At 35.2% G+C, this 23,381-nt stretch overlaps 2 protein-coding genes and 1 long non-coding RNA gene across 4 annotated transcripts in view; 1 reads left to right on the top strand and 2 right to left on the bottom strand.

The window, feature by feature from the left end:
- The window catches only part of LOC123322616 (GTP-binding protein Di-Ras2), a 413,354-nt gene that overhangs the window by 206,255 nt on the left and 183,718 nt on the right, over nt 1-23,381 (top strand). The window lies entirely within an intron of this gene.
- LOC123322622 lies at nt 7,693-7,927 on the bottom strand. The gene is made up of 2 exons (XR_006539184.1): nt 7,881-7,927; nt 7,693-7,824 (listed from the first exon to the last, which is right to left on the bottom strand). It is a non-coding gene; the product is annotated as an uncharacterized LOC123322622 (long non-coding RNA).
- On the bottom strand, nt 10,538-10,954 carry LOC123322865. The gene has a single exon (XM_044910922.1). It carries the CDS (start codon nt 10,952-10,954, stop codon nt 10,538-10,540), a length of 417 nt encoding a protein of 138 aa, XP_044766857.1.

Raw genomic sequence — 23,381 nt, 5'->3', positions numbered from 1 at the left:
TGAAATGGATCCACCATTTTGTCGAAAAGAGATTGAAAACTTTGATGAAAGAATCGACATCTGTAACCGTGGTTGTGGTGCACATTTATAAGATATCATTATCCATTCATAATTGACAAAATTTCCTTTTCTGAATAAAATGAAAATCATTTTCATCTGAATTTATTGTTTTATTTTGATTTACAAAACGAAGTTCTTGTTGAAAAACCCTTTATATGGTGATCTGCTATACGTCGAACGTAAAATTTCTGTGCTGTGTAATTTTTGAATTAATATACTTAGTTGAATTTGTGAAATATACATATCATATATCACAAATTAATATGAACCAATATTCAATATACTATCATAGCATACACATTCCAGTTACTTACATATGTAGGTATTATTTATAGAATTTTCAGTTTCTTGGTGCTTTTTTTATGATTTTCTTATGATATGGTCTCTTTATGACAAAATATACAAATTGATTAATGAATAAACAAAATACATAGCAGGTTTCATAAAACTTTGACTTTCCAAACAACAATCTGACAGTCAATATGACAAAAAAATTCAATAATCAGCAACTAGAACGAGCAAGATAAACAAACGGCGGTACGAGAATCAAAACATTCAAAACCTCTTCAAAGTAGACGTCTGAAATCTTACAAAATTTCGTATGTTCATATGCAAATGGTACTGAAATTAATATTTTAACCAGTCCTAGCGTCTTCAAAACACGCTTGACACAGATGGCGCTCAAATAGTTCTAGTCGCCTCGTTTCCCATCTTTCTACTCTATACTCTTTGATTAGGAGTTTCAATGTGAAGTTTGAGGTCAAAAAAGTAAACCAGAGTTACGCAATAAATTGAAAGAAATAAGATGTCTGCCGTAATTGTGAAGATTGAAAAATTGGTTTATCGAGCTATCATCAAGTACCTGTATTTAAAAGGGTTAAGAGGTAACCAGATACGATTAATACTCTTGGTGATAAATGTCCAAAAATCTGCTGAAAAAGTTCTTGCTTCAGTTTTTTGAGTGATCATGATTGATTTTTTTGATAAGGGTAGAATAATAACCGGATACTACTATTCGAAATTACTGACCGCTCTACGGGAAAAAATTAAAGAGAAAAGACGCGGAAAGCTATCCAAAGGTGTTGCTATGCAAGAAATTCGTGATTTACCCCCATTCACCAGATTTGGCTCCATCCGACTATCATCTCTTCCTCAACGAGGAAGTTATAAAAGCTGTGGAGGTCTGGTTTGCAGCGCAAAAAGAAACATTTTTTTTGAAAAGTCTAGGGACATTGCAGGTTCGCTGTAATAAATGTATGCTATTAAGAGGAGAATATGTTCAGTAATAAAATATTTTTGACATTGAAATTTAAATTGGTTCTATAGTAGGCTAAGAATTTTTCAATATATCCTCGTAAGCTCAACTTTGCTAATATAGTCTGGAATCCTTCGTATAATGTCCACAACACAATGTTACTTGTGGACATTACTAACTCGAGAGAATACAGAAAAAATTCATCAAATTTCTTCAATAGGTACAAGGATTCAAATGTTTTTGTAACTCTCGGTATAGACCAAGTCCATTCACATTACCTCGTTGAGCTTCTTTAAAAACGGAAAATAAAAAATGAAATATTTCCATTTAAGTTGATGAAAGGGATTGCTCTGACTCACCGGACTTGGTTGGAATGATTCCCTCCAGGAGCAATTCGCAATCGTACTTTACTATCAATGAGTGAGTGCATTTAATACCAATCTCGGTAGGAATTCTCCAGTTCACCGAATATGCAGTTCATTCAACAAATATTGTGCATGGACATTTTATTACTACCAGTGAACGAATAACCCATGGAAGGAGTCTAACCGTCAGATGCTGTCGTAATGCTGGCTAAGATGATATTTGTGATATTGGCTACATATGAACACCCGTTAGAAGATCACTTACGAAAACTTGTTATAAGAAACAAAAAACCAATCATAACTTATTAATAAAGTCCACCAAACTAAATACCCATTGTTCAAGAACAGCTAATTCTAAAAATAAAAGCAAAACGGTCTGGAATATTGTAAACAACATCATTGACAGACCAGCTAAAAGTAATAATCCCATGTCCATTGAGTTGGATGGTACAGTGTTCTCTGAACCTACAGAAGTTTCTAACCTGTTTGCTGGATATTTTTCCACCACAGCGAGAGAAAGACTGTACACTTGCTATAATAATAATCTATCACTTTCTTGTACTGTCTTACCATCCCTAAACACCAATTTTTTTTTTATCCCGTGTCTCCTTGGGAAATTGAAGAAACCGCGAAAATATTGAGAAATAAAAAGAGCGTAGTATCTGACCGCATTTCAGTTAGGATCCTAAAAGAGATTTCTCCAGCAATTAGCCATCACTTAGCAAATCTGATAAACATATCCGTAACATCAGCAAAGTTTCCAAAGCTTCTCAAAGAATCTATTGTTGTCCCCATTTTCAAGAAAGGAATTATCCACGATATAACAAACTATCGTCCAATATCAATTTTAAGTGTCTATTCAAAAGTATTTGAAAGAGTCGTCTATGCGAGAATGGTTGATTATCTCAGTAGGTTCAAAATATTAAACTCAGCTCAGCATGGGTTCAGAAACTCTCATTCCACAAAAACAGCTGCACTTAGCTTCGTTGAAATTGTATATAAATGTTTAGTCAAAAATATGCAGGTAGCTGGGATTTTTTTTGACCTTTCCTGTGCTTTTGATACTCTCAACTTCAAGTTCATTGTTGATAAGTGTTATAGCATGGGGTTTAGAGGAATATTCTTGGACTGGTTGCAAGACTTTTTAAATGGAAGAACCTTGTCTGTCAGAGTTGGAGAATGTTATTCGGAGAAAAATAGTATAGAAATGGGGGTGCCTCAGGGTTCCGTGTTGGGACCACTGCTCTTTCTTTTGTTCATAAATGATTTGCCTGGTCATTTAACATGTCTTCTGTTGGTGTTGTTTGCTGATGACACATCGGTGGTGGTTTCGGCACGTGGTCGTGATGAGCTCCAAAAAGCTTGTGAAGTCTTGATGGCAGAGTTTTTCAAATGGTGCCACACAAACAACTTAATGATCAATGTCGAGAAAACCGTTTGTTTACATTTCGGCCTAAATAGCCTCGAGATGGAACCTATTAAACTGAACTTCTTGGGTAACGTGATAGTTTCAGCTGATAGCACCAATTTTCTTGGCGTGCATATCGACAGAAATCTTGGTTGGTCATTTAATGTTGAGAATATATGCAAGAAAATCAACTCATCCTTCTTTGCTTTAAATAGGCTGAAAAAAATTCTGCCTCGTAGTTCACTCATTGAGGTATATTATAGTCTGGTCTATAGTCATCTTATATACAGGGTGGCCATTTGAAAACGAAATAGACGAGATTACAGACGAAATAAATTTTTTCGATAGAAATGCTCGGACAAGTCGATTTCTGTTTCGAGGGGGACAACTCAAGATGTAGGTTACGGGCGCATAGCGCTTCAACCCTTGCTACTACAACCCTCGCCCCCAATTTTTGAATAGGGAAGATGGGGTGAGTGATACCTCATTTGAAAGGTATTTTTATACTGATTTCAGCACAGTAATTGTTTTTTCATTTTATGCATTAGTTCTCGAAATATTCTTAACTAAGTATCTGAATATGAAGTGGTGTTTTCATGGCACTTGTAGTGTTTTTTTGTGAAAAATCGACATTTTGAGCTTCAAAACAACCATGACTGTGGCTTCCTTCCTCCAATCCACTGACATAGAAATCTTTAATCAAGATGTCGAACAAACAAAGCGTATTGCGAAGGAGCTCAATCTTGCTGAAACTCAATCTAAATTATCTTTGATATAATTTTGTCTATTAAGCTTCGGATGGTTGTAACTTTTCTGGAGGAAGGTCTTTCAAAAAATTTCATATCAAATATACCCAACTTGATTTTTACCACAGAATCACACCTTACATTTTTTCGGTTTTATTCAGATTCACCCTGTATATCAATTTTGAGTTATGAACGAAAATTGAGAAATTGTCATTTTCAATGAAGCTGAATAACTCGCATATTCGAACTCGTATTCGAAATCTGTTGTTACATTCTACAGTCAATTTTTTATATTTTAGGTGTACATACCATATCCAGTTTCAATTCGTTATTAACAAAGTTTCTTCCCGTGAAATTGAATTTCACGGGCCTTATCGAAATTCGCAATGACCCTCTCGGCAATATGTTATCGGACGTTAACTCATTAAAATGTAATTTAGACGCAGTTTCCCTCCTGTCGTACACAAAATGAGTGCGGAGTCTGTCATTCTGTCGCCAACATATATAAACTTCGCCATTGGGTGGAATTTCATTTCATCAGCACTCTGCCTCTTCCAATTTTGACTGTTGGATTGCAATTATAGCGTTTTAACACATTTTCCGATATAATCAACCTCTATCGAACAAATATGGATAGACAATTTCAGAATATGATGTTTTTACATAATATTTTGAAATCTTTATCAATCGAATTCAAATCCGTTCACGCTTTGAAAGAGCAAAAATTTCCTATACAAATTATCAATTTTAGAATCTTGTCGTTGATAGTCCATTACCGATTGTGAATTAATTTTCATTTGGTACAAAAATTCTGTTTCAGTCGATTTTCTTCCAAAAATTCCCAAGGTTTCGAAACCCAATGGTTTTTTTCTCAATGCTGAAAGGTACAAATTTCAAGGAACTCATGCTCATCTCCAACATCAACGGAATCAAAATAAAATCATGTTTGCTTTGGGAAAAAAACTATTGGATTTCAATGTATCAAAAAGACTCGAATAGAAAAGGTTTTCCGTCCATATTCCCGAAAATCTTCTCAATAATATCCCTTTCAGCAAGAAAAAAAAAAAAATTCTACGTTTTCCACCACTTAGTAATTTTTAATAATATAAAAAAACTATAATTCGCTTTTGTGCATCGAAACAAATGAATACGAATACAAATACAAATACAAATCAACTTTATTTCGAAGGACCTTCATACAAGTAGATACATAACAAAGAGCAAATGAAATGACGTCCAAAAATTTAACATTATACAGATTTGACAGATTCATAAAATTCTGCCAAGGAATGAGGTTCCATATTTAAGAGAACGAATCTCAATTTATTCTTGAAATTATTTACATCTGTTAAGACCTTCAAAGTATCAGGAAGGGCATTAAACTGTTTCATGCACAAATAGGAAGGAGGTTTCTCAGTTACTGACAATCTATGCATAGTAATGTAGGTTGTTCGATCTGGTAGGATAATAATGATTCTTCGTGTGAATGACAAATGATTTTCTATTTTTCATGAAAAATACTAAACACTCAAAAATGTAAAGAGTACATAACACGAGATAATTCTTCAACTCTTAGTATAATTAGTATTTTCATAAATAATATTCAGGCATGAAGATATCTCCTTCTCTCCAAGTTGAGCCAATTCACACTCTGGATAGTATGACTGATACTATCAAATCTACTTATATAAAAAATCAATCGGAAATTGGAGTTCTGAAGTTTCTGTACCCGCTTACCATAAGGGTCATTCGAAAAGGTGCCATAAAAACAATCGGCATAGTTCAGATGTTAAAAAACTAACGATTCTTATTGCAGTATTTTACATTTTGCTCCAATGTTTCCTTGTTCCTATAAGGAACTCTCAAAATGCCATATGCCTTTTACAAACAGGCATGAATATGGTTCGTAAAATGTAGCCAAACTAATGCAGCGTGCTCGCGGAGCTAAAAATAGAAAACGTGGCAAGGTTTCTATTTTGCTTTCGAAATTATTACGCGAAGAGTTGGGATCGAGGGTGAAACTATTGTGGATCACGTAAGTTCAATTCGCTTCTCATTCGATTAGATAAATACAAATATGTCGAAATGAATCGTTGAGGGTTGTGCAGTTTTGAGTAGTGTTTTTATGCTATTTTATCAGAAGCCCTTCGTGAATCATACGTGCCAAAAAAGAACGTGAAAAGAGGCGCTTTCGGATTAGAAATTGGATACTCAAAAAAAACTTTGAAGAAAGCAACTTAATCAAGTGACAAATAAGTTTGCGAATACCTGAAGACCATTTTGATCATCTCCTGCAATTATTTTCCCCAAAAAATAATGATTTTCAAAATCAGACACTAATATGATAAAAGCAATTAGAATTCAATTAAAATTGTAAGTGACACTGGTCTACTAAGCCACTGTTCCAAGAGTTTGTATTATATGTTTCGTGTTCCAAAAAATAAAATGAACACAATTTAAACAAAAACTGATGTCGTGGTGATGGTTCAAATATTATTGAACTTTTGTTTTGTTGAACCAAAGAGGAATCTTTAGTTGAACATACAAGCTTCGTGTCGGCTTTTCACCGCTAAAAGGAGCCACCTCTCTAGTCAGCTGTCCCTTGGCCACAGATTACAGAAATCTGTGCCCTTTGCTCTGGACTACTCGCCATTAAAAATGCGTCTCGCTGCGCAAATATTAGAGACGCAACCCAACCTCGAGAGCCATTGCAGTTTAGTGTTGTGCTCGAGTCACAATCAAACCAAAGATTATAGAGTTAGGAAGATAGGAAACAGCCTCCTATCGCTAGTACTAAAAAGCGTATACGTTTTGGCCTGTGTTGCACACAATTGACAATCAGTTGACGCTAAAATCGTGCTCTCAAACTGTTGAATAACAGTTTTCTATTTCAAAATTGAAGGGCGCGAAATTCGAATTTTATTCCTTTTATTGAATTCGAGTAGACTTGGTCGAAACCAGAAAAAACATCCTGAGCGACAAAACAAAAATAGGCCTTTGTTTTGTGATCAAGATGTTTTTTTCATCTAAACATTGTTGTGAATCAATTAATATTAATGAAATACTGTGTTAGATTTGCTATACTTTTTATTTGAAATATATAGAAAAATTTGACAAAATTGAAGATTGTACATGGTGTATCCAAAGGTCAGGCTTTTTTTTAACGGATGGTACAATTGGTGAAAATAATTCACTTTTGAAAACATCCTGTACACAAATAATTGAGCTCTGAATATAGGACACAACAGAACATGGTGAAATGTTATATATCAAAGGTGTAATTTCTACACAATACATTTTTTTCCAATTAATAGAATCCGTTGAATTTGTAAAATTTTTATCAGAAATTAATATGGACAAATATTCGATACAACATATCACAAGAATTCTTTTACATATTAGTTACAGAATTTTCAGAACCACAATTAAAAACAAATTTACCTGTATGTCGGTAAAGATATGTAAGAATAACAAGTCAACTCCAAAATGCAAATAACTTAACTAATAACATGAATTGCATATCAACCCAATAATAATATATCCAGCTATAAATGATAAAATTCAGTGATAAATTGAAATACGTGTATAAAATTGTAGTGTAAGAGCCTAGGAGTACAAGTGCATTTTATTTGGTTTTGAGAAAATCAGATTTAAAGTTGAAAATTATTCCCAAATTCGACCCGTTGGTTTCTCTAGTACTTTGTATTGCTCTGTCTTTTTCACTTGAAGTTTTGGACTTACTCTTTTATACCATCCTCAGCTTGTCTCACCACTTACTCATAGACAACGTGGTGATCGCCAAAATGCAACTCTTCACATAGACTAATTTCATCGTATATCAGAGAACAAATTTCTTTCTTCTGCTCAGTATTTAGGAGATGCAACCGCAAAGAATCTATAATGACTCTACGTATTCCAGGAGAAACTTTTTTACTGCAGTTCACCAAGTCAATGTCTGGACATACTGAAAATCCTATTCACTTCAGAGTACTGAAAATAAAAATCAATCAATATCAGAGTCACATTTTTCGAGTTTCAATACTTACGTTCAGATATTTATGGTAAATTCAAAAAACTTATATTCGGAGAATCTTTTGTACTACAGTTTCCACAGTTCCTCACCATACAATAGTTTCCATAAGACATTTTGAGCAGAGATATTTTTCTTTGATTTTGAAGTTTTCACTGAGGAAATACACAAAAAACTCTAATAATAAACGACTAAAATGAACTAAATGAACGACGAGCGGAAAGAGAATCAAAACAAAACGGCCATGTTTCTTCAAATCTTACAAAAGTCAAATTATGTTTCTCCAAATGGCCGTCGAATAAATATTTTAACCATTCTTGGCATCTTAGTAACACAATTGAACCACCAGGTGGCGCTACCACAAGTGTATACGCTTGGTTTCCTATCTTCCTAACTCTATAATCTTTGAATCAAACCCTTCCACTTGCTCCATTCAAAACAATAATTCACAAAACGACAAGGTTCACAATTAGTTTAGATGTGTCTTTGTCTGACATTAGCTCGACATCCACGCGATAGAGTTCTCCTTGCGTTTCGAATTCGAGGATGTTTTTTAGAAAAATATTATAAAACATATTATTAATATTTCAATGGTTCTTCATTTTCCTATATTATTTTCAAACATGCAATAATATTTGCGTCATGTATATTGAAAATATTGAAATAGAATTGGTGCATTTTTTCCTGTTGTGATATGTTTTTCAGAAAAATGTGTTGCTTTGAGGTTAGAAAAAGTACCGCTCGAAATATGTAAAGAGAGCGCGAATAGATACAAGATGGTTTTACTAGAAACAGTCTACGAGGCGAACCGAATGAACTACAACTACCTGCTGCGGGATGATAAAAAAGATGGAAAATATTTTATCATTTCGAAGACTTTGTGACTATATTGGGAAAATAACAGCTGAAAATAATTCAATAATAATTTCGTGGAATATCGTACAAAATCGGAGATTCCTTAGGTACCATCTAAATGTCACCGATCTACGGTAAATTCCGTCGGTGTGGCAACGCTGATTTCCTCCAACTAGTTCCCCCAAAAATTCCTTTCGCCAATTTGTCAGATATTTGATTTTCGAACGTGGGCCACGTTCGAACGTGGCGTTTCGAACCTTCCCCTCTGCTTGTGACACCATGAAGCAAACTCAAAACGCATTGTTCACACCGCACACGGAGAGATTTCCTGGAACGTTCGAGCAATAAATGTAGACACGTCTCGGTACTAAATGCTATACACACCGGTAGCGATCATAGACTCGAGCCCGCTTCACGTTTGATTTGCAGAAAGAAAGAAGTAAACTTTTCCGGAACACTCTTCTTCCCACCTCCAAAGAACTTGAAACAAATGAAGAAGAATACCGAAAGGAATAAGAGCACAGACTGTAAGTTGTCATCTTAAATACAGATCTAAGCATGGATCAAATAGTCCAGAATATAGAATCTAGTATTCATACTAGCCTAAAAAAGATATTCATTTATTTTTTATTTATTTTATCCTAATTATTCGTAGAATTGAACTCCTGCCGATAGTAAATTATCATTAAACGCCTTAAGAATCATAAACAATAGTCGAAAACTTCAAATACACACAGAAGGATACAGAAAGTTAAGCAAAAACATTGTACCGTTCCCTATCCCAGATTCAGAATCGGATTTCAACAGAGTTCACAGTATGGTCCCTGACTAGCTCGTGACTGAATTATTTCCTTATAAAAGATAAAAAAAGGCGCTATAGACACTAGCGAACTAGCGAAACAATATTTTCTCAACATTTGTTTATTCAAAATCCAAATTCAGATATACTTGGCCAAGTTCAAAAAGAATTACTGAAAGTTAACAATGCAAGCAATAAGTTACAAAAACTTCAATGACGAGATGGCTAACAATAAGGATATGGTATCTCAAAGGCATACAAAAACTTATCTACCCGTAACCGGTGAGGTACAATTTTGGTTTCGCAAGGAGTGACATGGAGTCTCACAGCCTACTGCGCAAAATTGTGAACTATATCAAATGTGAGATTTTTTTCTTCAATAGCAACTTCTTATGTTTCTATTCATTAATAGCAACTTCTTATGTTTCTATTCATTATTTAAGAATGTGTTGGTTGATGAATAGGTAAATATTACAAGGAAATAGACTTATGAACAACTACTTTCATAGAAGACCGTTTCGGATAGAAAAAATTAAGGTGGTTTGAAAATGAACATATTTCACTAAAAAAACAACGCAGTAATTGAACGAAGATTCCGAGTTTGTCCAGAGTGATATAGAAACATCGAATTTCTATGAAAAACAAAATGCATCTCTGAGGCACTTAAAAAACAGAAACAAAAGAGTTTTAAACCATATTACTGCATTCTGCATATTCAGCATTTCTATGTCCTTGTCTATCCCTTCTCTCCAGGATTTACGGGGCCTTCCTCTTTTACGTCTTCCAGTTGGCTTCCAATCCAGAACCTGTTTAGGGAGTCTCTCATCTGCCATTCTTTGAACATGACCGTATCATTTCAGCTGTTTGGTTCTTATGTCATCAGTTATTGTGCGGTGGACACCCATTATTTCTCGTATTCTATCATTAGTTATTCGTTGTATCCGGGATCTGCCCGCCGCACGTCTCCAGAAGTCCATTTCTGTTGCTTCCAGGGTTCGTATATTTTTTTCCTTCAGCGGTCACACTTCGCTCCCATAGGAGACTATGCTTTTCACTATAGCGTTGTATATTCGATGTTTATTTGTTTTCGATATTTTATTGTCCCATAAAACGCTGTTGAGCATAGATATTGCTTTTCTTCCCTGGTTGTTTCTCTCCTTTATAGCTTCTTCTAGGGTCCCGCTACTGGATAACTGTGTTCCCAGATATTTATATCCCTTACAGCCTTCAATAACTTGACCATCCTCTAGAATCATATTTTGTTGGGGGCCTCCCACGCACATGTACTCTGTTTTAGCAACATTCACTTCCAGTCCCCAATGCCTATATTCTTTCCTGGTCATATATTCCAGATCATCGAGATCTTGAGCCATGACCACTTGGTCATCGGCGAAGTTCAAGGTGTAGATAGTGGTGTTGTTGAGCGGTATACCCATATTGCTGCATTTTCGTTTCCATCTCAGTAGAGTTTTCTCCAAGAAGATTTTGAAAAGCTTGGGGGACAGACAACATCCCTGCTTTAATCCTTTATTTGTGGAGAAGCCGCTGGAGAGCTTATTTCCTATTTTTATTCTGATATAGGAGTTGTTATATATTTCTTTAACGGCTTCGATTATCATAATATTCACGTTTGTCGTTTCCAATGCTTCCCAGAGTTTGATAAGCGGAAAACAGTCGTACGTTTTCTTTAAATCTACAAATAATATATGGACTTTCTTATTCACAGCTGACAATGTCTCTAGTATTTGAGTCCGACTAAATAGATGATCTATCGTTGACCGTCCGGCCCGAAATCCAGCTTGTTCTTCAGCTTCCTGATCAGCAAACTCTTGTTCTATTCTAGACTTAAGTATTTTTCCATAAAGTCTGATTATTGAGCTTGTAACTGCGATGCCTCTTTAGTTCTCACATGTTTCTTTACTGCCCTTTTTATGTATAGGAGTAAGATACGATTCTTTCCACTCTTGTGGGATCTTACCGGTGTTACTGCATGTTTGATTCACCTGGTATATTGCCTGGACCCTAAGCTTTTCTGTTTTTTAGGCGTTGGCATGCATCCGTTACTTCTTTAACCTGTATTCTGATGGGTGAGGCCGAAAACGACATTTCATTTTCATGCTGGTTGACTTCTCTGAATTGATCTGTCTCTTCCTGCAACAGTTTGCTGAAATATGAATCCCAATTTCGTAACGGTATAGGGGATATTAAATCTGTCTTTTTGTTTTGACGTAGTGACCTTAATACTTTCCAGCTTTCTTTGCTTTTTCTTCCTCCTAAATATGAGTTTATTGTTGAACATTTTCTTTCCCAGGTTTCGTTCTTCTTTTGAGTGATCTTTCTTCTAACTCTTAGTTGAGCTTCCTTAAACAACATTTTATCCTCCTGCTTTTTCGATGCCAAGTATTTCAGGTTTAACTCTCTTTTCTCTGCGATGTCTCCCTCAATATCCTCATCACACCAGTATGGTTTATCATGTTTTCTTACCTCGTACACCCCCAAGGCTACTTTTGCAGCGTCTTTGAGGCATTTTTTGATGTGGTTGTAATGGTCATCAGTGTTTTCGAAAGTAATATCTTCCAGTTTCTCATCAAGTCTTTTGGCATAAAGTCTTCTAGTGCTTTCGTGTTCTAAGCTGTCTAGGTTATATCGTGTCTCTTCAATTGTTTCGTGCTGTTCTAGTTCTACGGGGTGTTGCTTTCTGTTTCTTGCGGGGAATCGTATTCTTGCTTTCAAGAGGTGGTGATTACTACCGCAGGTGGCGCTTCGAAAAACCCTGACATCATATGCCTTCAGGTCTGTCTCCTGAGCCAAGATTTCTTGGTGTAAACTTTCGAAAAAATCATCCTTTTCTTTGACAGTACTGTCATCGTTGACCGCGTATACTCCGATTAATGTTATTTTTTCGCCATATAATGTCAGGTTTATTTTGATAATTCTTTCGCTAATTGGTTGCCATGATGTTATGTACTTTCTGAGGGTTCTCGCAATAACCATTGAAACTCCCTGTTGCGCTCTTTTTTCCTTTGGCACGCCACTGTAGTAATGGTATTTACCAAGGTTTTCAGACCCTTGACTCTTCTTCTTGGTTTCTGTTATTACTGCGACCTGTATTTGTTGTTTACCTAATTCGAGCATTACTTCATTAATCTTCCGGGAGTGTCCTTGTACGTTCCATGTTCCAAAATGCGATATCCTTTTCCGTTGCTTTCGTCGGTTTATAAGTTTCAATTCGATCCGAGGCTTTTGACTGGGTTTTTTAACATTTCAACTTTTTTCCGAAGATCGAGGAGTTAGCCCGATGCTTCAACCCCCGTTCAGGAGGGCCAGGTTTTTGTTCAAGGTTCCTTCCTCTAGATAAGTTGCTTTCACCATAGCTCTGGAATCTTATCCACCCCGCCTGTTGGTCCACGGGAGGTATTTGATTTCCCTCCTACCACCCATATCTGGGAGGCTTCCCCCGATCCGCCACCTGGGGACGCGCTCTCTAGGGGTTACAGGCTTCCCCGAGAGTGATATCTTGTACTTTATAAAATGAGGCCATGGATCAACGCTGTGTTCTTCTGGAGCAGCTATAGATCGTGCATTTTTCCTACATCACACCTCCTTTGGTGAGGTTGTAGAAATTTATCATTTGAGGTTTTCCAGTTTCTAGATCATCACCTACAGTAAGATGCATTGACGATAGAAGAACGACCGCTATATTTTTCTTGGTGATAAAAGAAACTAGAGTCATATTTTCCGTAAAGCCGTACACTGTTGAACCAACTGGCCTACCCTTGATAGGGAGAAACTCTGGAGGAATATGGGCTTTGATTTTCTCATATTTCCAACATAAGTTATCCCCACCGTTTTGAGCAGTTTCACCAATTCCGCAGAGGTAAACCAGTTTTCAGGAGTCAAATTTATACTAGTACCCAATAAAGGCTGATTTTTTTCTTCATTCACAGACAGAGCTCGAGAATGTCCACCAAGTCCAAGTAAAAGAGTAGAAATATTGTGCTGCGAAACGCGAACATTTCTAGTTGGTTCCTATGCTGACCACTTATATCAATCAATCAATACATGAACATGAACATGATACATGAACTAGAACATGACAAATAGGACCACACAACGATTAAGAAACCGATGCACAGAACTCTGTAATGTGTGGCCCCGTTAGATATATTACACACTTATATACTACACCTAGCAGAAAACAAAGACAAAATCGATAGCATGCCGGTCATCAATGCTACGAATAGAATGGAAAGCATAAGGGAAACAAAAATAAAAATACAACCATACGCGCCGCGAAGGTGGATAAAGAAGGCCCTCAACAATTCGAACGAGGGCGTCACGGACGGTACGCGCGCAATCGCAGGGAATAAATCGAGGACACGATCAAACATCAAACCAGAATGTCAAAGCAAGGTACTCAGCAGACATCCCTCTGTTTCCCAAGACATATTGCTCTGACCACTCTTCTGAACTTGCTTGGGGAAAATTGCTTAATGTCATTAGGCAGCTCATTCCACATCTGGGGAGCAGCTACAGGAAATGATATGCGGAAGACTTTTCAGTTCTGTGGTGGGGAATAACAAAGTTGTCAACATTTCTTATGGTGTAGTGATGCGAGCGAGCACTAAACAACAGCCTCAAGTAAGGAAGATTAATGTGGTTGAGAATGAGAAACACACTATCTCTATTTAAAACTTTATTTTCCTCTGTAAGCGATCGATTTCGGTTTTCAAAAACCATCATCAGGCCAGCTGAAAAATCAATAATATTTCAGACAAACACAATAACATTCCTTTATTGTAACAAATTGAGCTTATGAAAGTAATTATAGAAAAGGCAGGTGTGTGCAACGTACCGTCAATCGAAGTAAAATGTGAAAGATGTTAACCATCTAATCATGAAAAATTTCGCAAAAACAAATCCTCTATACAGGGTGGCCATTTGAAAACGAAACAGACGAGATTACAGACGAAATAAATTTTTTCGATAGAAATGCTCGGACAGGTCGATTTCTGTTTCGAGGGGGAGAACTTAAGATGTAGGTTACGGACGCATAGCGCTTCAACTCTTGCTACTACAACCCTTACCCCCAATTTTTGAATAGGGAAGATGGGGTGAGTGATACCTCATTTGAAAGGTATTTTTATACTGATTTCAGCACAGTAATTGTTTTTTCATTCTATGCACTAGTTCTCGAAATATTCTCAACTAAGTATTTGAAAATGAAGTGGTGTTTTTTTTTTGTGAAAAATCGACATTTTGAGCTTCAAAACAACCATGACTGTGGCTTCCTTCCTCCAATCCACTGACATAGAAATCTTTAATCAAGATGTCGAACAAACAAAGCGTATTGCGAAGGAGCTCAAACTTGCTGAAACTCAATTTAAATTATCTTCGATATAATTTGCAGTATTTCCAATAACATGCGGTAACACTTGATCGATAGAAATCTCCAAAAAGTCCAAATACGTACATATCTCTAATCAGATTACCAGGTAAGAAAATAAAATCATTAATGATGCCACAGAAATATTCCAGTCCCAATTCGTGAAACGATTTCCGACTTAATTATGAAGTGTTTTCTCAGTTGGCTTCAATAATGTTTTCATTTTGTTGATTATTGAATTCATATCTTTTTCAAAAAAATGAGAATCGATAATTTTAGAGATATGTACGTATTTGGACTTTTTGGAGATTTCTATCGATCAAGTGTTACCGCATGTTATTGGAAATACTGCAAATTATATCGAAGATAATTTAGATTGAGTTTCAGCAAGATTGAGCTCCTTCGCAATACGCTTTGTTTGTTCGACATCTTGATTAAAGATTTCTATGTCAGTGGATTGGAGGAAGGAAGCCACAGTCATGGTTGTTTTGAAGCTCAAAATGTCGATTTTCCACAAAAAAAACACTACAAGTGCCATGAAAACACCACTTCATTTTCAAATACTTAGTTGAGAATATTTCGAGAACTAATGCATAAAATGAAAAAACAATTACTGTGCTGAAATAAGTATAAAAATACCTTTCAAATGAGGTATCACTCACCCCATCTTCCCTATTCAAAAATTGGGGGTGAGGGTTGTAGTAGCAAGGGTTGAAGCGCTATGCGTCCGTAACCTACATCTTAAGTTCTCGTCCTCGAAACAGAAATCGACCTGTCCGAGCATTTCTATCGAAAAAATTCATTTCGTCTTAATCTCGTCTGTTTCGTTTTCAAATGGCCATCCTGTATATTATCGTGATCAGGATCAGGAAAGGCAAGCAATGTAGAACAGCGTGGGATCAAATTAATCTATGGTATGGGGGTACAGGAAACGGAAAATGGAACTATCATAATCAAAAAGGAGACTTCAAAAGTATGGCGAGAAAATTCAAAATCGGTCAAATGAAAGGGGATATAAGCTTGAAGATATTCTTGGATGTACTGAAATCTAAAGTGTTGTTTAAAAGATGATTACTGTTTTTCTCCTTTAATATTTCATACTGTTCAAGAAGGTTTAACTTAAAGTAATTATTCTCAGCATGTAAAATCTTTAGGTTGTTGAAATCTGTTTTATGATTATGTTCTATAAGGTGTTCTCCAAGAGATGAATGAGGTCTATTTTTCTGGCGTTCGTTAAATCTTTTCTTCATGTTTCGGGTTGTCATACCGATATAAAAGGATTCGCAGTCTGCGCATGAAATCTTATGAACTCCGCTAAATTGTTCTTTGTCAGATTTAGTCTTGCAGTTAACCAATATATTCTCTAGGGTTTTATGTCGCTTATTAGTGATGTGAAAATTATATTTTCTTATAGTTGTACACAATTTGTGATTTAAACTCACATAAAAAGGTGTTGAAATAAAATTTCCTTCATCTAATATATGTGGGTAGATTTCTTTAATTGTCAGTTTTCTTTTTATATATTTAAAAATGTTGTCCAAGAATTCATTTTTGTATTGGTTGTTTCTCCCAATCTGATATATGGTCTTTAACTCTTTTTTATAGTCTTCTTTAGATAGGGGGACATAACTATGAATCAGATCAAAGGAGACGTTCAAAACTTAAAAGACTAATTGATAACAAAAGAAATTCCCTACAAACAAGGACAGAAGAAATTAGAAACGATGCAAGTAAATCAGGACTAAATAATCATACTTTCCATGACAGATTCACCAACCTCTCTAACATAAACTTAGACGAAGATGAAATGAAGATTGTTAATTTGGGACATAAATTCTCGCCAATACCTCATTCACTAGATGTTTTCAAGACAGCCATTGATATCGAAGTGCAGACCAGGAACAACCCTTGTTATGATTCAATAGCAGAGGATGTAGCGAGGACCCTAGGATTTTTCAGAAATAGAAAGGTAGAGGTGTGCAACCGCGAACAACTTAAAGTGAACTTCCTTTTACAGAAAACCATTAAGAAATTACAAGAGAAAATAGCTGAAAACAACCTCATAATGACCAAGGCAGATAAGAATAAAACAATCAAATTTTTCGATGACAATGATATAATCAAAAGCAAAAATAATCCTTTTTTGAAATATTGTAATAAGGTCAATGACACCATAAAGAAAACCCTTCCAACCCTACAAAAGCTTGGCGAGACAATTCATTCTATAAAAGAGGAGAATCCTCTCCTTCCGAGATTATATAGTCTGATAAAAGTGCATAAACCTGATAAAAGCATAAGACCAATAACTTCTACAATTTCCTCACCATGTCATAAAATATCTAAATTTATCAACCACCTTTTTATTAATACACTCAAATATAGTTCATCTTATTCAATAAAGAACACTTTAGAGTTGATAGAACACATTAAGGTCACTAAATTAGATCCAAATAAGACTTACACTCTCGTTTCTTTTGACATTGTTAATTTGTACACTAATATTCCAGTTGTTGAGTCACTTAGGTTACTCAGAGAATATCTGGTTGAGTACGTTAATTCTGACAACTACATGAATCTAAATAGTGCAGATATAGATAACATTAGTAAACTTTGTGAACTGATTACAGAGCAAAACTTTTTTATTTTTGATGGTTCCATCTAATCTATTCAATGAAGGACGGTTTACCTTTGGGTCTACCATCCAGTGGACTTATCGCAGATAAATATGTAGACAAAACAGAAGAACAAATAATGAGACTACCAGGTAGTGAGAATATCATTATGTGGAAAAGATACGTAGATGACATCTTTTGTGTATGGAACTGATACTGATCAAGAACTCACAGATTCTTTCGACTTAATAAATTCCAAATTTAAGATCAAATTATCCTTGGAGAGGTCTTTATCGAATTCTATCGATTTTCTTGACCTGACTATAACCTTAAATGTGGACAATGTTTTCTCCTTCAACCTATACAGAAAACCCACTCAAACTGATTCGATCATACCTTACAATTCCTACCATGCACCCCCTGCAAAAAGAGCGGCCTTCACATTTTTGTTCAGGAGACTTCTTAAAGTCCCCGTATCTAAAGAAGACTATAAAAAAGAGTTAAAGACCATATATCAGATTGAGAGAAACAACCAATACAAAGATGAATTCTTGGACAACATTTTTGAATCTATAGAAAGAAAACTGACAATTAAAGAAATCTACCCACATATATTAGATAAAGGACATTTTATTTCAACACCTTTTTATGTGAGTTTAAATCACAAATTATGTACAACTCTAAGAAAATATAATTTTCACATCACTAATAAGCGACATAAAACCCTAGAGAATATATTGGTTAACTGCAAGACTAAATCTGACAATGAACAATTTAGCAGAGTTTATAAGATTTCATGCGCAGATTGCGAATCCTTTTATATCGGTATGACAACCCGAAACATGAAGAAAAGATTTAACGAACACCAGAAAAATAGACCTCATTCATCTCTTGGAGAACACCTTATAGAACATAATCATAAAACAGATTTCAACAACCTAGAGATTTTACATGCTGAGAATAATTACTTTAAGTTAACCCTTCTTGAACAGTATGAAATATTAAAGGAGAAAAACAGTAATCATCTTTTAAACAACACTTTAGATTTCAGTACATCCAAGAATATCTTCAAGCTTATATCCCCTTTCATTTGACCGATTTTGAATTTTCCCGCCATACTTTTGAAGTCTCCTTTTTGATTAGGATAGTTCCATTTTCCGTTTCCTGTACCCCTATACCATAGGTTAGTTTGATCCCACGCTGTTCTACATTGCGTGCCTTTCCTGATCCTGATCACGATAATATATAGAGGATTTGTTTTTGCGAAATTTTTCATGATTAGATGATTAACATCTTTCACATTTTACTTCGATTGACGGTACGTTGCACACACCTGCCTTTTCTATAATTACTTTCATAAGCTCAATTTGTTACAATAAAGGAATGTTATTGTGTTTGTCTGAAATATTATTGATTTTTCAGCTGGCAAGAATTCTGCAATTTTTGTATCGACTTACATAAACCTCTACTTCATTCAAATTTATTTTAGCAGTCGGTTGGCCATGAAATAATTTTCTCAAGTTTTTGTAACTAGAACGAAGTTAGGTTGGCACTCATGAAATGTCGTTAATGTCATAACGCCGTTGCCACAACCAAAGATTATAGAGTAGAAAGATAGGAAACGAAGCGACTAGAGTGATGCGAGCGCCATCTGTGTTTCAAATGTTTGTTTAAGGCCCTAAGACTGGTTAAAATTTTAATTCGAGGGACATATGAAATTTTGCGAGATGTCAGAGTCATGTGGCCATTTTGATCAAACAGGTTTTGAATGTTTTGAATCTCGTATCCATAGACAACCTCGTATCGCCTTTTGTTTTTCAAGCCCGTTCTAGTTGCTGATTATTGAAATTTGTGTCTAATTTCTTGGCGAAAACCTCAAAATATCGTTCGAAAATTATTGTATAGTGAAGAACTGTGGATCAAATAAAAGGAATTTTACTAAGGAAAATGGGAATGTAAGTATTAAAACTGGTAACATGTGACTCGGTCATTCATTGATTTTTACTTTCAGTGCTACGAAGTGGATAAAATTTTCAGGGAGTAGAGGCCTGCAAACACTACTGACTACACCATGTGCAATGAACATTTTACTGCAAGTCGATTGAGAACTGTTCATCCACGTAAATAGTTGTATGCAGGAAGCATCCCTCGTATGAAGGGCTCATTTAGGGGAAATTATGACTTTTATACGTCCATTCAAAGATTCTCAATTGCCTTCAATATATTCAGAAATGCAAAAGTTTTATGGATTTCGATTTGGGAATCGGGTGATTGTCAAATTGTCGTTTGGAAAGTCAAAGTTTTATGAAACCTTCTGTGAGTGTTTTATTCATTCGTCAATCAATTTGTATATTGTGCCATAAAGAGACCATACCATGAAGAAATCATAAAAAAGCATGAAGAAATTATACTGACGGGCTTGAATACCGTTCTGAAAATTTTGTTAATAATATGTATATATATAATCGATTCCCTTTTACCATGAAATGGTGTAGGGTATAAAAACAAAAAAAAAAACAAATATTAAATTCTTCCCTCGTAAACGAACTTCGACCATTCCTTCTTGTTGGCTGTCATCTTCCTTGCATTCTTATGTTTTTCCTGAAACTTAGCCTGATCTAATCCACCTACTTTGTAGTATCCACTGCAACAGTTTTAATCGATTTCACGCTCGTAATTGCCGTTTGAATCGGTTTTAATCACGGAGCACTTTTTATAACACCTTGTCTCACTGAAGTTCGTCTAATCTACATAATATGTAAGTAACGGAAATGTGTATCCTATGACGGTAAATTGAATATTCGTTCATATCAATTTCTAATATAAATTGTACAAATTCAATTTGTAAATTTTTTTAGATTGCAAATAAATTTATCACATCCAACAGAGTATTCCATTGATACCAATCGATTCCAAACAATGTTCAGATGAAAACTAACATCCTGGTTACAAAACAAAACCATCCTCTTGTTTTATCGCTCAGGATGTTTGTTTTCCGATCTCAACAAGGTCAATATTGAAAATCAATACAAGGAATAGAATTCGAATTTCGCGCCCCTCAATTATAAAACAGAAAACTGTTATTAAACAGTTTTTCTGTATTGATAATACGTTTTCAGCGCCATCTCATTGTCAAATGTGTTTTCACTGGCCAAAATGTAGTCGGTTTTTAGTACTAGCGATATGAGGGCGTTTCCTATCTTTCTACTTTATAATCTTTGGCCACAACTAATATCAATTATTTTTATTACGAAAATTCGAAAATGCCAAAAGTGATTGAAAAAAGAGACAGGGTTTCAGGAAGTGCTAGTTATAATTCAGGTCCTCTCATTCAGTATGTTATACCCTGATATTCTAAAATCCACAATACTTCAGACGGTAGCGAACATATTCAATGTAAGAGAATTTATATAATGTTTCATCTGAATCTAAACGACTTATATTTCAGCTGGATATTTCCACAATCAGAAAGATTATGAATAAAGACGATGACAAAGAACTTCCTTCTATTGAGAGACTCAAAAAAGTGGTGGCATTTGAGAATTTTATGTTTGAGTGAATTAATGCGAAAAGTTTACTACAGGATTTTCGATAAATGTCATCGGAGAATAAGTTCCCTAAAATGGATTTTTCTATTTTTCATTTGACTTGTCCTATACAATGTAAATGTCTTAAGGTACTAATAAATACCTAATTATTATTATTATATCAATGTATTAATATGAATAGCCACAAATACGCGCAAGTTGTCCTGTTACTTGTTTATTCATGTCAAATTTTTGTTCAACGGTGAAGTTGCATCTTAACTTGAAACTTCCTTCAATTCCTTTTACTTATATTGATGCAAGATGATTTTTGTTGAAGAATTTAACATTATTGTAATTATCTGTTAATTCCTTCGGGAGATACCCATTCCCAACCACTACATCATATGCATTTCATCTTCGGGTTGATATTTTTGAAATCTACAAATGATGTAAGAAACATGAGGTTAACGAACATTAACTCTCCTCAAGCTAGTGCATATTATGATATTATACTGATCTCTTGTGTTTTCCATGCAAATAACTGGATTTGGTATGCCTTCAAACAGTTTGTATAAACTTCAATTATGTTCGTCACATATTTTCCGAAGAGATTCGACATTGTGATAAAATACGTAATAACAGAAACTTTTACGTGGAACGGGCAACATAGCGTTGATTTAAAACCCAAAAATGTTTTGACAAGCTTCATAACCCCACATTTTCGTACTATACAGAGTAAAATGTGTCAAATTTCCATGGCCAACCGACTGCTAAAATAAAATTGAATGAAGTATAGAATCAACGAACTATTATAGACTACATCAGCATAGTCAAACATCGATAGCACCAAGGAATCACAATGCTGATATTTAGACTTACTAGATTAATATGTTCAGAACCGATATACTTTTTTTAGACGAGCATAGCCAACTCCCAATTTATTCCTGGGATGAACTTGGAAAGATAAATCAGAATCCAGAGAATATGAGAGAAAAATGAAAATAGAAAATATAAAGATACGCTGGAAGCACTCGACCTACCTTGTTGGGATGAACACCAGAAATGGGGAGCTGGCACTTCTTGCTATCTTTCGAGGTATTTGAAAGCACTATTTCGTCAATCGAGAAGTTATACTAATCTCGCCTATATGTCTCCATATGCAGTCCGAGATTTCCCAGCGTATTTGCCGATAATGAATTGAAATATAAACAAATGAATGAATGAAAAGAAAAAGGAGAATTAATTATAGAAACTGACTAGTTGATTCAACGATCGTTTCGATACGAAAGAAAAATAAACATAATTGAATTTAGAAATTAAACCAACGTAAAATAAGAACAACAGGCAGGAGTAAACCATTCAACTGAGGTTTAAAATTATCCTGCACTGAAGTCATCCGATTTTCATCCGAGGTCTACAATGCAAGACTTCGATGCGTTTAATTTCATATTGTGATCTGTAGCAAACTGACAAATCCGCCTCAACTTTTTTTGGCATCTCGATGATAAGTGATTGAAGTTCAGAGGTATATGTAATTGAGAGTCGTCAGCATACCGTTATAACTCAGAACTAACCACAGCCTCATTCGTATCCATAACGTGAAATAAAAAAAGAAGAGGTCCCATAATAGACCCTTGTGAAACACCACACGCACACTCGACTTGTCCGTCGAGTCAGACTTGAGCAAGAAAGAACGGCGGTTCTTGCCGTAGAAATATTTTTATTCGTTACTTTTATCTCATCTTCATTATCAGTCTCATGTATCTCTAGCACTCCCCCCAGCTCAAAATTATCGTCTGACCCCTCAGAATGCTCAGAATATTAAAGGTGAAGGCTTTTTTCTTCGCAGTCGGAATGACCTCACGCATCACTTTTACACAGCAAAATATTTTTTTCAGAGTTTGATCCCTCGACATTGAGGCTGGATTCACAATCAATTCGCGGGCCAAAGTGCACTTCGGCACGAAAGTTGGCACGTACTTTACCATTCACAATCAACTTCGGACTTCAATTAAACGCATGCGTTATGAAGTTTGTAGCAAATCTGCCATATAAGAAGATAACCTAACTTTCAGTGAAACTGAAAACGAAAAGAGAAAGAATTGAGAAACTGTTTGTGAACCAATAACATTAGGTTCGAATTTTCGTTTATTCCCTTCTTTCTGTTCCTTGTGTTGTTAAAGTTAGTTTACTTGTGATGTAAAACAATAATGGATGCTGTACGAAGTGAAATTGATGATGAAGCGTTGCTACAGTGCATTTCGAATTTTAAGCCCTTGTACGACAATAAGGATAAAGGGTATAAATCAAATTTACAAAAAGAAAATTGTTGGATATG

Source organism: Coccinella septempunctata, chromosome 1 (genome assembly GCF_907165205.1).
Source record: "Coccinella septempunctata chromosome 1, icCocSept1.1, whole genome shotgun sequence".
In the NCBI taxonomy this organism is placed as follows: domain Eukaryota; kingdom Metazoa; phylum Arthropoda; class Insecta; order Coleoptera; family Coccinellidae; genus Coccinella; species Coccinella septempunctata.
Note: the sequence above shows the minus strand (reverse complement) of the source record. Positions and strands in the feature narration are given on the sequence as shown.

Bases quoted from the DNA above. Each gene is read 5' to 3' on its own strand.
- LOC123322865 (XM_044910922.1), bottom strand. From the start codon at position 10,954: ATGGGTATACCGCTCAACAACACCACTATCTACACCTTGAACTTCGCC.